This window comes from Manis javanica, chromosome 4, assembly GCF_040802235.1.
Source record: "Manis javanica isolate MJ-LG chromosome 4, MJ_LKY, whole genome shotgun sequence".
NCBI lineage: Eukaryota > Metazoa > Chordata > Mammalia > Pholidota > Manidae > Manis > Manis javanica.
In genome coordinates, this window is record NC_133159.1 from 172,554,455 (window position 1) to 172,569,144 (window position 14,690).

Below are 14,690 nucleotides of genomic sequence, written 5' to 3' on the forward strand. Positions count from 1 at the left end.
ACGATGTGGATAATGTGTAAAAGCATATCAGAATAGATGGAGCCTAGAAGAAGTGGAATATATATATTGAGAACATACAATTATAATGAATAAAATATATGTAATATATATAGAAGTAAAACATATGATAACAAACTTACAAAAAAGAAAAGAGGAAAATAGAAGTGTATTCATTTGAAGGTATTTGCATTGTTGTGTGTAGTATAATAATGTTGGAATAAAAATTATTATAAGAATTCCTATTGTAATTTATGTAGTGAATATGAAAAATAATAATAGAATAACTACAGCTGAAAAGGCAATATGAAAATAAAATGGTTGATTAATAATAAACCAAAGATGGTAGGAAGGAACAGAGCAGTAAAGAACAGATGGAACCATAAAGACAGATTTGTGCATAACCAGAGCAGTAACTACATTAAAAATGGACTAAACATGCCATTTACATAATACATATTATAAAATATAATAAAAAACAAGATTCAGCTATATGCTATTTATAAGAAATGCATTTTGATTTAAAGGCACAAGAAGAATTGAAAATTTTTTTTAAGTGGCAAACACAAATCACATTAAAATTGAAGCAGCTGTAGTACTAGACAAACTGGGCTTCAGTCTAACTGCCATTACCAGGACTTAAAAGGGACCTTTCATAATGATAATGGAGGCAATTCATAGAAACACATGCTGATCCTCAATGTGCATGTGCTTAATACCAGACATGGGAAGTATATGAAATAAAAACTTCCCTAACTGAAGGAGAAAAAGGCGAACCTAGATACATCTAGAACTATGGTTAGAGATTTTACTATTCCTCACTTATAACTGATAGAAAATGTAGGGAAAAAAACAGCAAGGCAATAGAATATTTGAACAATATTATCGTCCAACTTGACCAAAAATCCACATTTATACAATTCTCCACACAATAACTGAGGTTATATAAATACATATGCTATATATGTATATATATACATATACACATATAGTTCTAGAAATACATGCACACACGTACATACATATACATGTATTTATATGTATGTTTGCATTATGCATGTGTATATGTGTAGATACTTGTAAATTGACAAAAATATTCACCAAATAGACAAATGCTGGTTCAACAACTCTCAATAAGTTTAAAAGATTTTAAACCATGGCTGTTTTATTATCACACTAAAAATTTTAATGTCAATAGCAATAACATCTTTGAAATCCACAAATATTTGTACATTAAACAACACATTTGTAAATCACCAAGAATGACAATAATGACTCATCAAATAGGGCATATCATTAAGGATGTAAAAATTATTTTAAGTAAGCGAGTAGTAATTTTGGAGTTAAAATTACAATAACTGAAAAAAATTTCACTGAAAAAGAAGAAGTCAACAGATTTCATCTGGTGGAACAATCAGTGAACCTGTCAAAAGATAAGTTGAGATTATAAAGTCTGAGCAATAGACAAAAAAAGGAGCAAAGAGAAATGAAGTGTCAGAGAGATGTGGACACTGTCAGGAGTACTAATATACATCGTCACATACAATGACAGAAGCTACAGGAGAATAGAGAGGAAAAGGGTCAGAAAGTATAGTCAAAGAAATAATGGCTAATAACTCATCAAACTTGACAAAAACCTGACCAACACATATAAGAAGCTTGACAAACTCTAAGCAGGACAAATACCATGATATCAACACCTCAGTCAAAGTATCATAGTCAAACTATCAAAAGTCAGAAGCAAAACGAGAATCTTGAAAGCAGCATGAGAAAAACAACTAATCAAACAGGAAGCTCTCAAGCCAACTTCTCATTAGGAGCCATAGACTAGCAGGAGGTGAGATGATATATTCAAAGTGCTTGAAGAGAGAGGTTTCGATAAATGTGTGGTTTGTGTGAAATTGCTCTTGGAAAACAGGATGTAGACAGTAAGTCTTGGATAGAAAAAATAGGCCATCTTCAATAACAAGACAATATTGACTGTAGAGGTGAAGAAAAGTGACAGGGGTGCACTTCATCTTTATTTACATTTGTCTAAGAACGGCCTTAATCATGGAACCCCACATTTGGCGACCATATCTTTGGAACAGTGTCTTATTGAAATATATACTACCCCAGATGTTGTGAATACCTTTACATAATTTTCATGCATTTCATTTACCTGCTTCGTCAATGGTTGATTTTCCTTCTAATTTCAGGAATACCTCATTCAAGGTTGTCATGGAAACACCATAATTCTCAATTCCCAGATCGGGACAACTATCAAGATCCTGATAAAGTCCTAAAGAACACATACACAGTAGCAAATGAAAACAACAAAAATCACAAGTGAACTGAGGGCAATGCTCCAAACTAAAATGTGCAAATGTATGACATTATACTTATGACATGTCAGACATTTTTAAACTAACATTTCATAAGTAACCTAATTTTTCAAATTCTATACGTTTTAATTTTATATTGTGTTACAGCCCATATATTAATTTCTTTTGCTCAATTATTAATGTATTTTCATTTATATTTTTATTAAAATTTCATTTTCTTTTTTTTTTACTGACTTTTGACTATGTATTAAAAAAGTTCACAGGATATCATAGACAGAGAATGAGAACTGACTCACAGAATTTTCAGAATAGTGAAATTATGCCAGTACTTCCTCTAGCAATTCTGTATCCAGTTATTCTTTAGTTCGTTTGCCAAAAATACTTTGTATCAGTCATTGTTCTTAAAATATTAATCAATGGCCCTGCCTGGATGGATCTGAATTATAATGGTTAATTAAATGAAGCTTAAGTAAAAACCTGATTTTAAATCCTACTATGTTTATAGAAGTCCTGGGGTTTCAACCTAGAAGCTTTCTGTCTTGATTGGGTTACTGCATACAGGAAAATAGAAAAATAAGATTTAAATTGCTAAAGAGTATTATGTGTCATCCTTCACTTTACCAAAAATTTTACAAACTTTCTCTAAGTTTTATTTACTATAAAGCATATTAATTAGGGCTCAGTGAACATTTGCCTAATGGCTCTGAGGAATGGTTGTGTTGTCACCATAAAATATATATTAACGTGACTTTGGGGGGTAACTTATGTTTTTGTTAACAACACATATGGTAAAGTTAGTTGTTTCAGCCACCCAGTGCAGGCCCTCATTAGGACTTATTATAAAGGAGCAGAATCTCTATATGATAAAAATAATTAGTAAATTTTCTTTCTCTTTTTTTAATTAAACTTTTTGTATTGAGATAATTTTAGATTCACAGGCAGTTGTAAAAAAATAATACAGAGAGATTTGCATTGGTTTTCCACACTGGTAATATCTTTAAAAGCCACAGTACAATATCATAACTACAGTTTTGACAGAAATACAATCAAGATATAGACATTTCCATCACAAGATCATGCTACCCATTTATAGCCCCACTTAGATCTCTCCTGATCACATCTCCTAACTCACGGTGACTATTAATCAGTTCTCTCTTTTTATACTTTTATTTCAAGAAGGATATAAATTGAACCATACATATGTAACCTTTTGGGACTGGCTTTTTCCACTGAGCATAGTTATGTGAATATTCATACAGGTTGTCACATGCACCAGACAGTAGCCTGTTCCTTTTTATTGAGTGGTATTGCATGTCACATGTGCCACAATTTATTTAACCATTCACTTGTTAAAGGGCATCTGGGTGGTGGTTTCAGTTTTTGTCTATCCCAAATAGAGCTGCTCTACACATTCATGCATGTTCTTGAGTGAACACGTTCTCCTATCTCTAGGGTAAATGCCCAGTAGTGCAATTACTCAGTTGCATGGCAGGTGCAGGTGTAGTGTTTTAAAGAAATTGCAAACTCTTTTCCAGAGTGGCTGTGCCATTTTACATCCTCACCTGCAATGTATCAATGATCCATTTTCTCTACATCCTAGCCAGCATTTGATACTATCATTATTTTAAAAAATTTTTAGACATTCTGATAACTTTGCAGTGATACCTCATAGAGGTTCTAATTTAATTCATTTCCCCAATGCCATATAAAGTTGAACATGTCTTCATGTACTTGTTTGCCATCCATATATCTTCTGCAGAGAAATGTCTCCTTGTAGCTTTTGCTTATTTTAAAATTGGATTGTTTCTTATAGTTGAGTTTTCAGAGCTCTTTATATATTCTGCATACTAGTCCTTTTTTAGATACATAGTTTGCAAATACTTTTTCCCAGTCTTGGTTTTTCATCGTCTTAACAGGATCTTTCTCAAAGCAAAAGTTTTTGATTTTGATGGATAATTTTACTTTTCTCCTTTTATGTGTTACAATTTTGTTATCAAGCTTAAGACCTCTGCATGTTGCATGTCATGCATATACCACAATTTATTTAACCATTCACTTTTTAAATTTCATTTTATTTTGGTATCATTAATGTACAATTACTTGAACAACATTATGGTTGCTAGGTTCCCCCTATTATCAAGTCCCTGCTACATACCCCATTACAGTCACTATCTATCAGTGTAGTAAGATGCTATGAAACTTGTCTTCTCTGTATGTACTGCCTTTCCTGTGTCCCCCCTGCTATATTGTGTGTGCTAATCATAATGCCCTTATCCCTCCCTTCCCACTCATCCTCCCCAGTCCCTTTCCCTTGGTAACTGTTAGTCCATTCTTGGGTTCTGTGAGTCTACTGCTGTTTTGTTCCTTCAGTTTTTTCTTTGTACTTATACTCCAGAGATGAGTGAAATCATTTGATACTTGTCTTTCTCCACCTGGTTTATTTCATTGAGCATAATACCCTCTCGCTCCATCCATGTTGTTGCAAATGGTAGGATTTGTTTTCTTCTTATGGCTGAATAATATTCCATTGCGTATATGTATCACATCTTCTTTATCCATTCATCTACTGATGGACATGTAGGTTGCTTCCGTTTCTTGGCTATTGTAAATAGTGCTCTGATAGACATAGGGGTGCATATGTCTTTTTGAATCTGGGATCCTGAAATCTTAGGGTAAATTCCTTGGAGTGGAATTTCTGGGTCAAATGGTATTTCTATTTTGAGTTTTTTGAGGAACCTCCATACTGCTTTCCACAATGGTTGAACTAGTTTACATTCCCACCAGCAGTGTAGGAGGGATCCCCTTTCTCCACATCTTCACCAACATTTGTTGTTGTTTGTCTTTTGGATGTTGGCCATCTTAACTGGTGTGAGGTGATATCTCATTGCGGTTTTAATTTGCATTTCTCTGATGATTAGTGATGTGGAACATCTTTTCATGTGCCTGTTGGCCATCTGAATTTCTTCATTGGAGAAGTGTCTGTTCAGCTCCTCTGCCCATTTTTTAATTGGCTTATTTGCTATTTGTTTGTTGAGGTGCATGAGGTCTTTATATAATTTGAATGTCAACCCCTTATTGGATATATCATTTATGAATATATTCTCCCATACTGTAGGATTTCTTTTTGTTCTACTGATGGTGTCCTTTGCTGTACAGAAGCTTTTTAGTTTGATATAGTCCCTCATTTTTGCTTTTGTTTCCCTTGCCTGGGGAGATACGTTCATGAAAAAGTTGCTCATGTTTATGTCCAAGAGATTTTGGCCTATATTTTTTTCTAAGAGTTTTATGGTTTCATGACTTACATTCAGGTCTTTGATCCATTTTGAGTTTACTTTTTTGTATGGGGTTAGACAATAATCCAGTTTCATTCTCTTACATGTAGCTGTCCAGTTTTGCCAACACCAGCTGTTGAAGGGGCTGTTATTTCCCCATTGTATGTCCATGGCTCCTTTATCGCATATTAATTGACCATATATGCATGGGTTTATATCTTGGCTCTCTATTCTGTTCCACTGGTCTATGGGTCTGTTCTTGTGCCAGTACCAAATTGTCTTGATTACTGTGGCTTTGTAGTAGAGCTCAAAGTCAGGGAGTGTAATTCCCCCTGCTTTATTCTTCCCTCTCAGGATTGCTTTGGCTATTCAGGGTCTTTTGTGGTTCCATATGAATTTTAGAACTATTTTCTCTAGTTCATTGAAGAATGCTTTAGGTATTTTGATTGAATCTATAGATTGCTTTAGGCAGGATGGCCATTTTGACAATATTAATTTTTCCTAGCCAAGAGCATAGGATGAATTTCCATTTAGTAGTGTACTCTTTAATTTCTCTTAAGATAACCATTCACTTTTTAAAGGGCAACTGGGAGGAGTTCAGTTTTTGTTTATTCCAAATAAAGCTGCTCTACACATTCATGTACATGCTCTTGTGTGAACATGTTTTCACTCTAGGGTAAATACCCAGTAGGGCAATTATTTGGTTGTATGGTGTATACTAGTTGTAGATACGGAAGATTTTCTCCTATGTATTGTATGCATTTTATAGTTTAAGATTTTATATTTAAGTCCATGATATACATTGAGTTAATATCAGCAGGAGGCATACAACTAAGGTAAAGGTACATTTTATGCCTATGGATCAACTTGCTCCAGTACCATTTGTTGAAAAGGCTATTTTTCCTCCATTGAACTGCTTTTCCACCTTTGTCAAAAATCAGTTAAGCATATTTGTATGGGTCTATTTCTGGATTCTCTATTCTGTTCTACCTATGTGTCTATCACTCTGCCAGTGCCACACAATCTTGATTATTATAGGCTACATAATGCTGTAACTCACTCCCCTGGCTTCTCCCAGAGTGACCTGGCAGAGACCACAGCTGCCTGCTTCTCCTGGGGAGCAAAAGAGTTGAAGAGGCCCCCAAAAACTCTGACCAGGCTGATCTGAGGGGGTCTCCTGTACAGTGTCAGTCTGGGAAGACTGGGAGAGGTGCCTGCTTTATCTAGTGGACGGCCATCACCACTGGGCATCATGATGAAGAAACTTCAGTTCAAAATGTTACAAAAAGAGAAACAAGATAAATCTCCAGAAACTGACCCTAATGAGATGGAACTTTATGATTTATCGGACAGAGAACTCTAATTAGCTGTCACAAAATAAACTTTTATGTATTGGCCTGAAAAACCCAGAGTTACCACAAAAATCTTGTCAAAAGAAGAAACAGCCATTATCACAGGGCTGTTTAACATGATGGGTAAGCCAGAGGTTTTCAAATATTTGTGTTCATGCATCATTATGCATACCAGAATATTCTGTGACACACTCTGAAAGGAAAGAAGGACTGAAAAAGCCCCCACAAATACCCAGGCATTATAATGTAACTATTAATTATAAAATTAACTATAATATTTCCCACTGTAAATAAAATAATCCAGTTAGTATACTATTTTTGTATCATGTTTCAAATACCTGGACACACTGTAAGCTCTTCATCAATCTTAGTTATAATAATTACCATCATTATTATTATTTTATTGCTATTATGAATATTATTCATGTATTTCATTTCACAGTGCTCATATACATTACCTGGAAATTTATTTGTTCTTTCTAATGGCAACGTATAGACAAGTTTTCCTTCACTTTCTGCCGATAATTTGGCATCAGGAATGTGCTGTTTAACAAGTGATGTTATTTTTTTTTGAACACACATTTCATTCAACTGCAAACTGGTGTTCCAAAAAAAAACAAAACAAAGATGTTATTTGACACAGTCTTCAACAGCATGAAGAAAAGTACTAGCGTCTATGGGACAAAGAAGAATCAATTAAAATGTAATGCAAGAAATAACTCTTCTAAACATGAAAGAACAGTGCAAAAGAAGCCGATTGTATAAATGTGATTGGGGAAAGCAAAGAATGAGTTTGGCAGAATTACTAGTCAGGTTATTTGGTGATTATGCCAGAGAAACTTGATATTGACTGAGGTCCTACGGGGAAGATAGCTATAGAATAGAGATCACAAGTACATGACAGAGCAAAGATCAAGTCTATACAGAATAGAAAATGTTGAATATTTTTCAAAGGGAGTTTAAGTTGGTTAAGTAAGATTGTTGTATTGGACAAGAACAAAGGACTTTTGATGGGCACAGGCACAAACAGGTTTAGTTTTTCAACTGAGACATCCAATGCAAACATATTAAGTTCTTAATATGTGACAAAAAATATCCGAAATGCTGAGTACAATGGTGAATACAACAGCACTGTCCTACTCCATGGAGGTGACTGACTACTACGGGAGGCAGGAAGAAATGAACAGTACACAAACAGGTAAATAAAATAATCACCAATAGTAGTGCTGTGAAGAAAAGGGATTTACAGAAACTGATCATGGATGAATGTGAGTTGGTGATAGTGGGATCACTAATTTTTGCTTTCTCTGTAGTGCTAACCCTAGAACTTTGACTAAGAGCAGTGTCATTGATAAAATCAGCCCATCCATCTAAAATATGCCACAGATACTTCCTCAGTGTAGAAAAAAATCTACTATTCAAGGTTATAATATATACAGTAGATAAAATGCCATTAGTGACGTAGCCTTGAAACTTGCTTTTGCCATTTGAAGTGTGTTATTTAATCTCTGAACAATTTCCTCATTAGTAAAATGGAATAGTGATTTCTAACATCTAGGGTTTTCTAAGAACTAAATAGTGATGTTTGCACTTGCAAGCCCTCAAAAAATGACTGTTTGATCAAATGCTTCTATCAAAATTATTATACTTATTCATAAGGTATTATGAACAAGAATACAAGGATATATGCCATTTTTAGAAGCAGTGAAACTCACTGAAGGAATGAAGCAAAAAATAGAACTGCTCTCTAATGTGCTGCCCCATGAAATACAACAAGAAAGATTTCTTGGTCACTTACAAGAACTTGTCCAGGACCTCAGAGAGGACTGCATGAGCAGAACATGTCGTGCCTCGAAGACTTTACAGCTTGGAAGTGGAGGTCAGCAAACTTTTACAGTAAATGGCTAGATAGTAAACATTGTAGGCTTTGTGAGCCAGTAGATGCCTTGTGCCCCTATTGAACGGTGCTGTTGCAGCGTGAAGCAGCCACAGCCAGTACCTGAACAGATGGGGACGGATGGGTTCTGATCAAATTTCACTTATATGAACAGGAAGTGAGCTGGATTTGGCTTACGTGCCGTACAGAGTTTGCTGACCCCAACTCAGAAGAAGAAATAAGGCAATTACACATATCACGGGGGCCCATAAAGAGGCTCATGAATTGGGCAGGGATCCTGACTAGCAATTTTTATTTTGGGATCGTGTTAGGTTGCCATGCAATGTGCTAGGTAGCATATGATTTAGTGTTCTACTACAGTTACTTGCATAGGAATTATTAATCCTACTTTGTGAGAACACTGAATTTCAAAGAGACCAGTTAATTTTCAAGAAGAAATCCAAACAATGGGCCTTAGGAAATCCGAATATTGGGGCAATACACAGAGCTGGAAGATTAATAAAGTCTGCAGGAGGTGGCATTCAAGTAAACCTCTGGGACTTGAACAGGTGGAAATGGGTTCAAGGAAACTGCCAGCCTCAGGAAATAACCTCAAACAATATGTGAAATGTTGGCCATGTAGAAGGAACAAAGAATGTTAATTTCACTTTAACTAGAGGGTATTGAATTGGGTCTGGGTGAACAGAACAGGACACATGATTGGGTGGGTTCAAACCAGCATTACTTGGTTACATAGTTTGGTCTTGGGAGGTAAAATGGAACCACTGAAGTTTTTTGGTTTGCTTTGTCTTGTCATATGCTTTTTGTTTTTTGATATTAACTATACTATTTCCTGTATCCTTTTCTAAAATTGAGGTACATGCAATAAAATGCACCAATCAGTGTCCAGCTTGATGAATTTTGACATGTGTATAAATTCATGTAATCATCACCCTGATCAAGATACCAAACATCCTTACTAATTTTTCCCCTTGTCAGAGCTACTCTTTTAACAAACTGACTGATACACATACAAATTAAAAAGTAATTTACAATATGGATTTGGACATTAGACATTGAAGTTAAAAATACCCAGGTTCAATTCCTGGATGTACCATTTATTAACCTAGGAAGCCTATAATTTCACCTGTAGAGTAAACGTAACAACAGTGTCTATCTAAAAAAAATAGAGGATTTAAATAACATTAAACATTCTTTCTCTGAATCACACAAGACATAGCAGCTAAAATATGCTGCTCCTCAAAATAATGATAAAAACAAATGAAGAGGATGGAAAGGAGAGGAAGCACAGGAGAGAGTTGTTAGGAGGAGTAGACACAAGGAGCCTACATAAAATATGTTATAACCCTGGGTGAGAGGTGATGACAGTGTGAAGCACAATGTGTCAGCTGAGCAAGTTCCCTTAATAGATACCTTCCTTCACAAAAAAATGTGCTGGGGAAATATTTTCTACTATCACATTTATCTAAACTTTTTTGTTAGGTTATCTGGTATTCTCAATCTCTAAAATCTACCAATCAATATCTCTCATATACACACACTAATTCCATATACATACATATGGATACATATATCTCCATGTGTGTGTATATGTATACACAACATCTGTATGTGGTATTAACAGGTGTCTTTGCGTGCTGTCATGTGTTGCTTCAAGCCTCATGCCTTTCCTCCAGCGGATTTCTCGTTTTCCCAGGATCCTTAAGTGGCTGTACCTTAAGTGATAGCCAATCCCCCATTTCTTCTTTAGAAACAAAGAGGAGCCTGCACACTTCAGCTTCCCTTTGGAGAGAAATACTTTCCTATCTGAAAAGGAAGGAGCAAAGAAGAAAGTTTGTTAACGAGTTGCCCATTCTTTGCCAAGAAAAGACCCGTAACTGTCTATGTGACCCAAGTCTAACTCAGGAGCATCTACATTTTCAAATACAGGGTTTAAGGAAGACTCACTGAAACAGACACATAAAAACAGACACATACAAATAATCTTATTTATATACTTTAGGCTATCCATCCACCAGTCAGGGAAGTTATGTGGGTATATCTCCTAATATAGAGAATCACCATATTACATATTTTAATAGACCAGACATCAAAATTATTTGAGTATATCAAGTTGATACGCCTCAATTTTGAGTGAAAGGATTGATGTCTTGGAATTTAGGCTCTCATTTCACAGTAAGTGAGTTTCCTGGCAGATCATGCCCCTGTGTATTCAAATGATACAAAGTTCCAGGAGAATTCATGGAAAATTCATGTAAATGGTTGGGAGCGAAACTCTTTGGGCACAGCTCATATCATTACCAGTTGTTCAGATTGCCAGATCCAGCTAAATGTCCAGATTAAAAAGTACAGCTGCTCAGAATACCAAACCTTATTTCCCAAACCTCATACAGTCCTCATCATGACCCAGAAAGGAAGGCAGCGGTACCAGCCAGGATGTCAGCCTCATCCATGAACTGGGTACTAAAGAGGATCACACGGTCTGTTCTCCGCTCCTTTAGGAAGTTCCAAACCTGATGCCTTGACAAGGGATCCAATCCAGCAGTTGGTTCATCCAATAGGAAAATCTACAGAGGAGGGATGCATACAGCAGGCTTTTCTAGTAAGGTGCAGTTTTTCCAGAAAACATGTAGAAAACACATTACTCATGTTTAAGAGGGCATTGTGGTTAGGATATGGTCTTATATTGAATGTTCTGTCATAAATATTTTATTACAGAAGTCGTTTGCAAACAAAAGATTTGAACTACTATCAAAAGTTTCATTTTTAAAAATTTGAATTCATCTCTAAATTTTGTGTGACTCACCTGAGGATCTCCTAAAATGGCAATCCCAAAGGTTAGCTTTCTTTTCTGTCCACCACTTAAGTTTTGAGCAAGGATGTCCTGAATATTTTTCATTTCCAACTCCAGCAAAACTCTTTGTATCTAACCAAATGACAACAATTATGTCATGAACCAAGATTTCTTTTTTTATTTTCAAATTTATAAATATAAAGCTGTGAAGTGTAAAAGTCAAAAGCCTGGGTACTGAGCCACATTGCCTGGATTTGAATATCATTCCATGTTAACTAGCTGCATAATCTTGATCAAGTTACTTGCTTTCTTGAACCTGTTTCCACATGTGTAAAATGGGAATAATAATATTACCTGCCTTGCATGATTATTGTGTGGAATAAGTGATATTACACTTAAAGTCAAGGATAATGCCTGGCCCATTGTACATTATACATAAATGTTAGATGTTATCTATAATTGATTTTTTTTGCTCAACATTTATATAATGATTTGCACAAAGAAAATTTAATGAAAACACAAAAACTTAGTGTGAAGAGTTAGATCTCATTTTGACCAATTCATTAGTTCTAATGTATTTATGTACCTCTTTATCCACTTCACGTGGCTGAATCCCTTTTATTTTAGCAAACAGCCTGAGATTTTCTTTTACAGTAAGGAAGTCAAATTGCACATTAGATTGTGGACAAACACCAGTGAGCTTGCTGATATTTTCTAGGTCAGCCATTTCTGAAAGTTTATTATTATACATGGTGACTGAACCTATAACAAAGATTAAAAGTTAACATCAGGATAATGCTTAAGTTAAGATATTTCCTACATGAAAAATCACTATATATTCATTAATTATGTTTTAGATATATGATTTTACCTTCAAGGTTTATACAATTCAGGCATTATGAACTTCCATTTCACTTGCATGGTATATTAGGGAAAAAAAAGTCCCATCTTCAGTTTTTCACATTAAGATGCAGTCTACTTACCCAACCCTTACATTAGGTTTGGTTATAGAAAAAAATGGAATCGTAACAAATGTGATACACTGGGAGAGGAATCCCAGAAGCCTCCAGGAAGATGAAAACCCATGTAGGAAGACAGGCACAGCAGTCCTAAATGAAATCCCATACCTGAGACTGATGCTCTCTGGAACATCCAGCACCAGCCATGTTCATCCAGACAGAAAAACTGGTCAACCCACAGAACCACAACAAATAATAAAATACTTTTATTTTAAGCCTCTAATTTTTGGGGATGCTTGTTATGCAGCAAAAGCTAACAGATACAAGTATATACCAATTTAAATGTTACCTATCTGTATAGACTAACACTATAAATTAACTTCCAATTTTCCCTAGTTATCTGCATTAGTGTTAATGATCAGAAGGACTTTATATTAATAGCTAATTTCAACCTGACTTTGGGAAAAAAAAAACCTCTTACCTTTGGTGGGAACAGATAATCCACTAAGAATGTTTAACAGTGTTGATTTTCCAGCTCCACTGTGACCAAGTATTGCAGTGATTTGCCCTTCATATATATCAAATACCAGATCTAGGAAGAAAAAAGGAAAGGAAAAAAAAAATGGGAGAAAGAAAGGAAGGAAAAGAAAGTTACAAATAAAGTTTTATTAAGGAGCTAATGAACCAAGTTTTTATTTCTTTAAATGGCCATGTTTTCTAAATGTGAATATCCTGGGATGCTAAATTCAAAATAAAAATAATAGAGTACTCTTTTTAAAATTTATATGTTCATCCTGTTTTGAAAATTTGAAATTACTTGGCTTAAAGACAGGAAACATGTCTTGTACTCAGGTTCATTGAAATTGTCTGGCATATGGTAGATGCATGTTGATATTTATTGACTGGAAGGATAGACTAATAGTTCAGTTAATTATCATGCGTTGAAAATCTTTTGAGGTAACTGACTTATTTAACAAAAGAAAAATATATGATATATACAACAGCTTTGGAATTACAGAAGAAAAAATTGAGTTTATAGAAAAAAAAGAATATTTTTAGGTCACCTCTGTATTATACCATGTATCTTTCAAATATATGTAATTCTAAAACTTAGTCAACATTTTGTAAATGTTATGTGACAGAAGTAATGTATTGGAAGGGAAAGGTCATTATGTGGCTCAAATAGCTTGTTTTAAATTTGAAATACTGCCAGAAATTGCTCACCAAGAGCAAAAAAAAAACTGAATTGAAATCAGGAGACCAACATCAATACAGTAACTAAATGTTCTTTTCCTTTTTTACCTTTCAAAGCTTCCATTTTATCAGGCTTTCCTTTATATTCTTTGGTAACATTTCTGATTCTGAAAAAGAGAAAAAATCATTCATGGTAGGTCAATTTTCGTTAGTTTGTAATTCTAGGTTTGGTTCACAGGATAGGATGAATCTTATCTCCAGGGTATGGGAGGAACTGGGAGATTTCATTCTCCTGCAGTCATGCTTGTGTGAGAGAATCAGCTAGAAAACTGCTTCCCAGCCCTGGCTGCACATCAGCATTACCTGAGGAGTTTGAAACATTTTCCTGTGCCTGGCACCCATCTTCTGATTCCGAAGACTGGGCTGTGGCATGACACTGGTATTGAGAACTGGGATCTGCTCTTAACTGCAATGCCAAAGAAACTGGACCAAGAGGTAACATGGGCATTCAATACTGAAAGGCTCACTGTGAACTGCTACTGAAGGCTGCTCACAGCCTCACTGCTAGGGGGTATCTTTGGCTATTCTGGGTCATGGTCTCCAGAGGTTGCTTAAGAGGTACAAGGGCGGTGTAAGAAAGAGAGGCAAAGGTCGTAATAATGAGAGCAGGGGTTTGTATAGGCCTACCTAACTGAGCTCATCCCATCTATGCAGTTGGTAGCTCTATGACCTTAACCAATGTACTTATTCCTGGTAACTTTCAGCTTTTGTGACCTGAAATTTTGGAGAAAATTTGGAGGGTTATAGGGTTTGTTAAAGGGTAAGTAAAATGTTTCATCTTGTATGCATCGTGCTTGATTCATGGCCAATATTCAACAAATGTTAAGATGATACTGGCTGG

The 14,690-nt window shown here is 35.2% G+C and overlaps 1 protein-coding gene across 2 annotated transcripts in view; it reads right to left on the reverse strand.

Annotated features, from left to right (window-relative positions):
- The window catches only part of ABCA8 (ATP binding cassette subfamily A member 8), a 59,177-nt gene that overhangs the window by 24,770 nt on the left and 19,717 nt on the right, over window positions 1-14,690 (reverse strand). For both annotated transcript variants that reach the window (XM_073235834.1, XM_017675119.3), the window contains 8 exons: window positions 13,898-13,956; window positions 13,077-13,187; window positions 12,223-12,398; window positions 11,649-11,768; window positions 11,271-11,409; window positions 10,558-10,648; window positions 7,404-7,543; window positions 2,159-2,278 (listed from right to left, as the gene is read on the reverse strand). In XM_073235834.1, coding sequence (XP_073091935.1) covers window positions 2,159-2,278; window positions 7,404-7,543; window positions 10,558-10,648; window positions 11,271-11,409; window positions 11,649-11,768; window positions 12,223-12,398; window positions 13,077-13,187; window positions 13,898-13,956 — 956 coding nt within the window. The remainder of the gene's footprint in view (window positions 1-2,158; window positions 2,279-7,403; window positions 7,544-10,557; window positions 10,649-11,270; window positions 11,410-11,648; window positions 11,769-12,222; window positions 12,399-13,076; window positions 13,188-13,897; window positions 13,957-14,690) is intronic.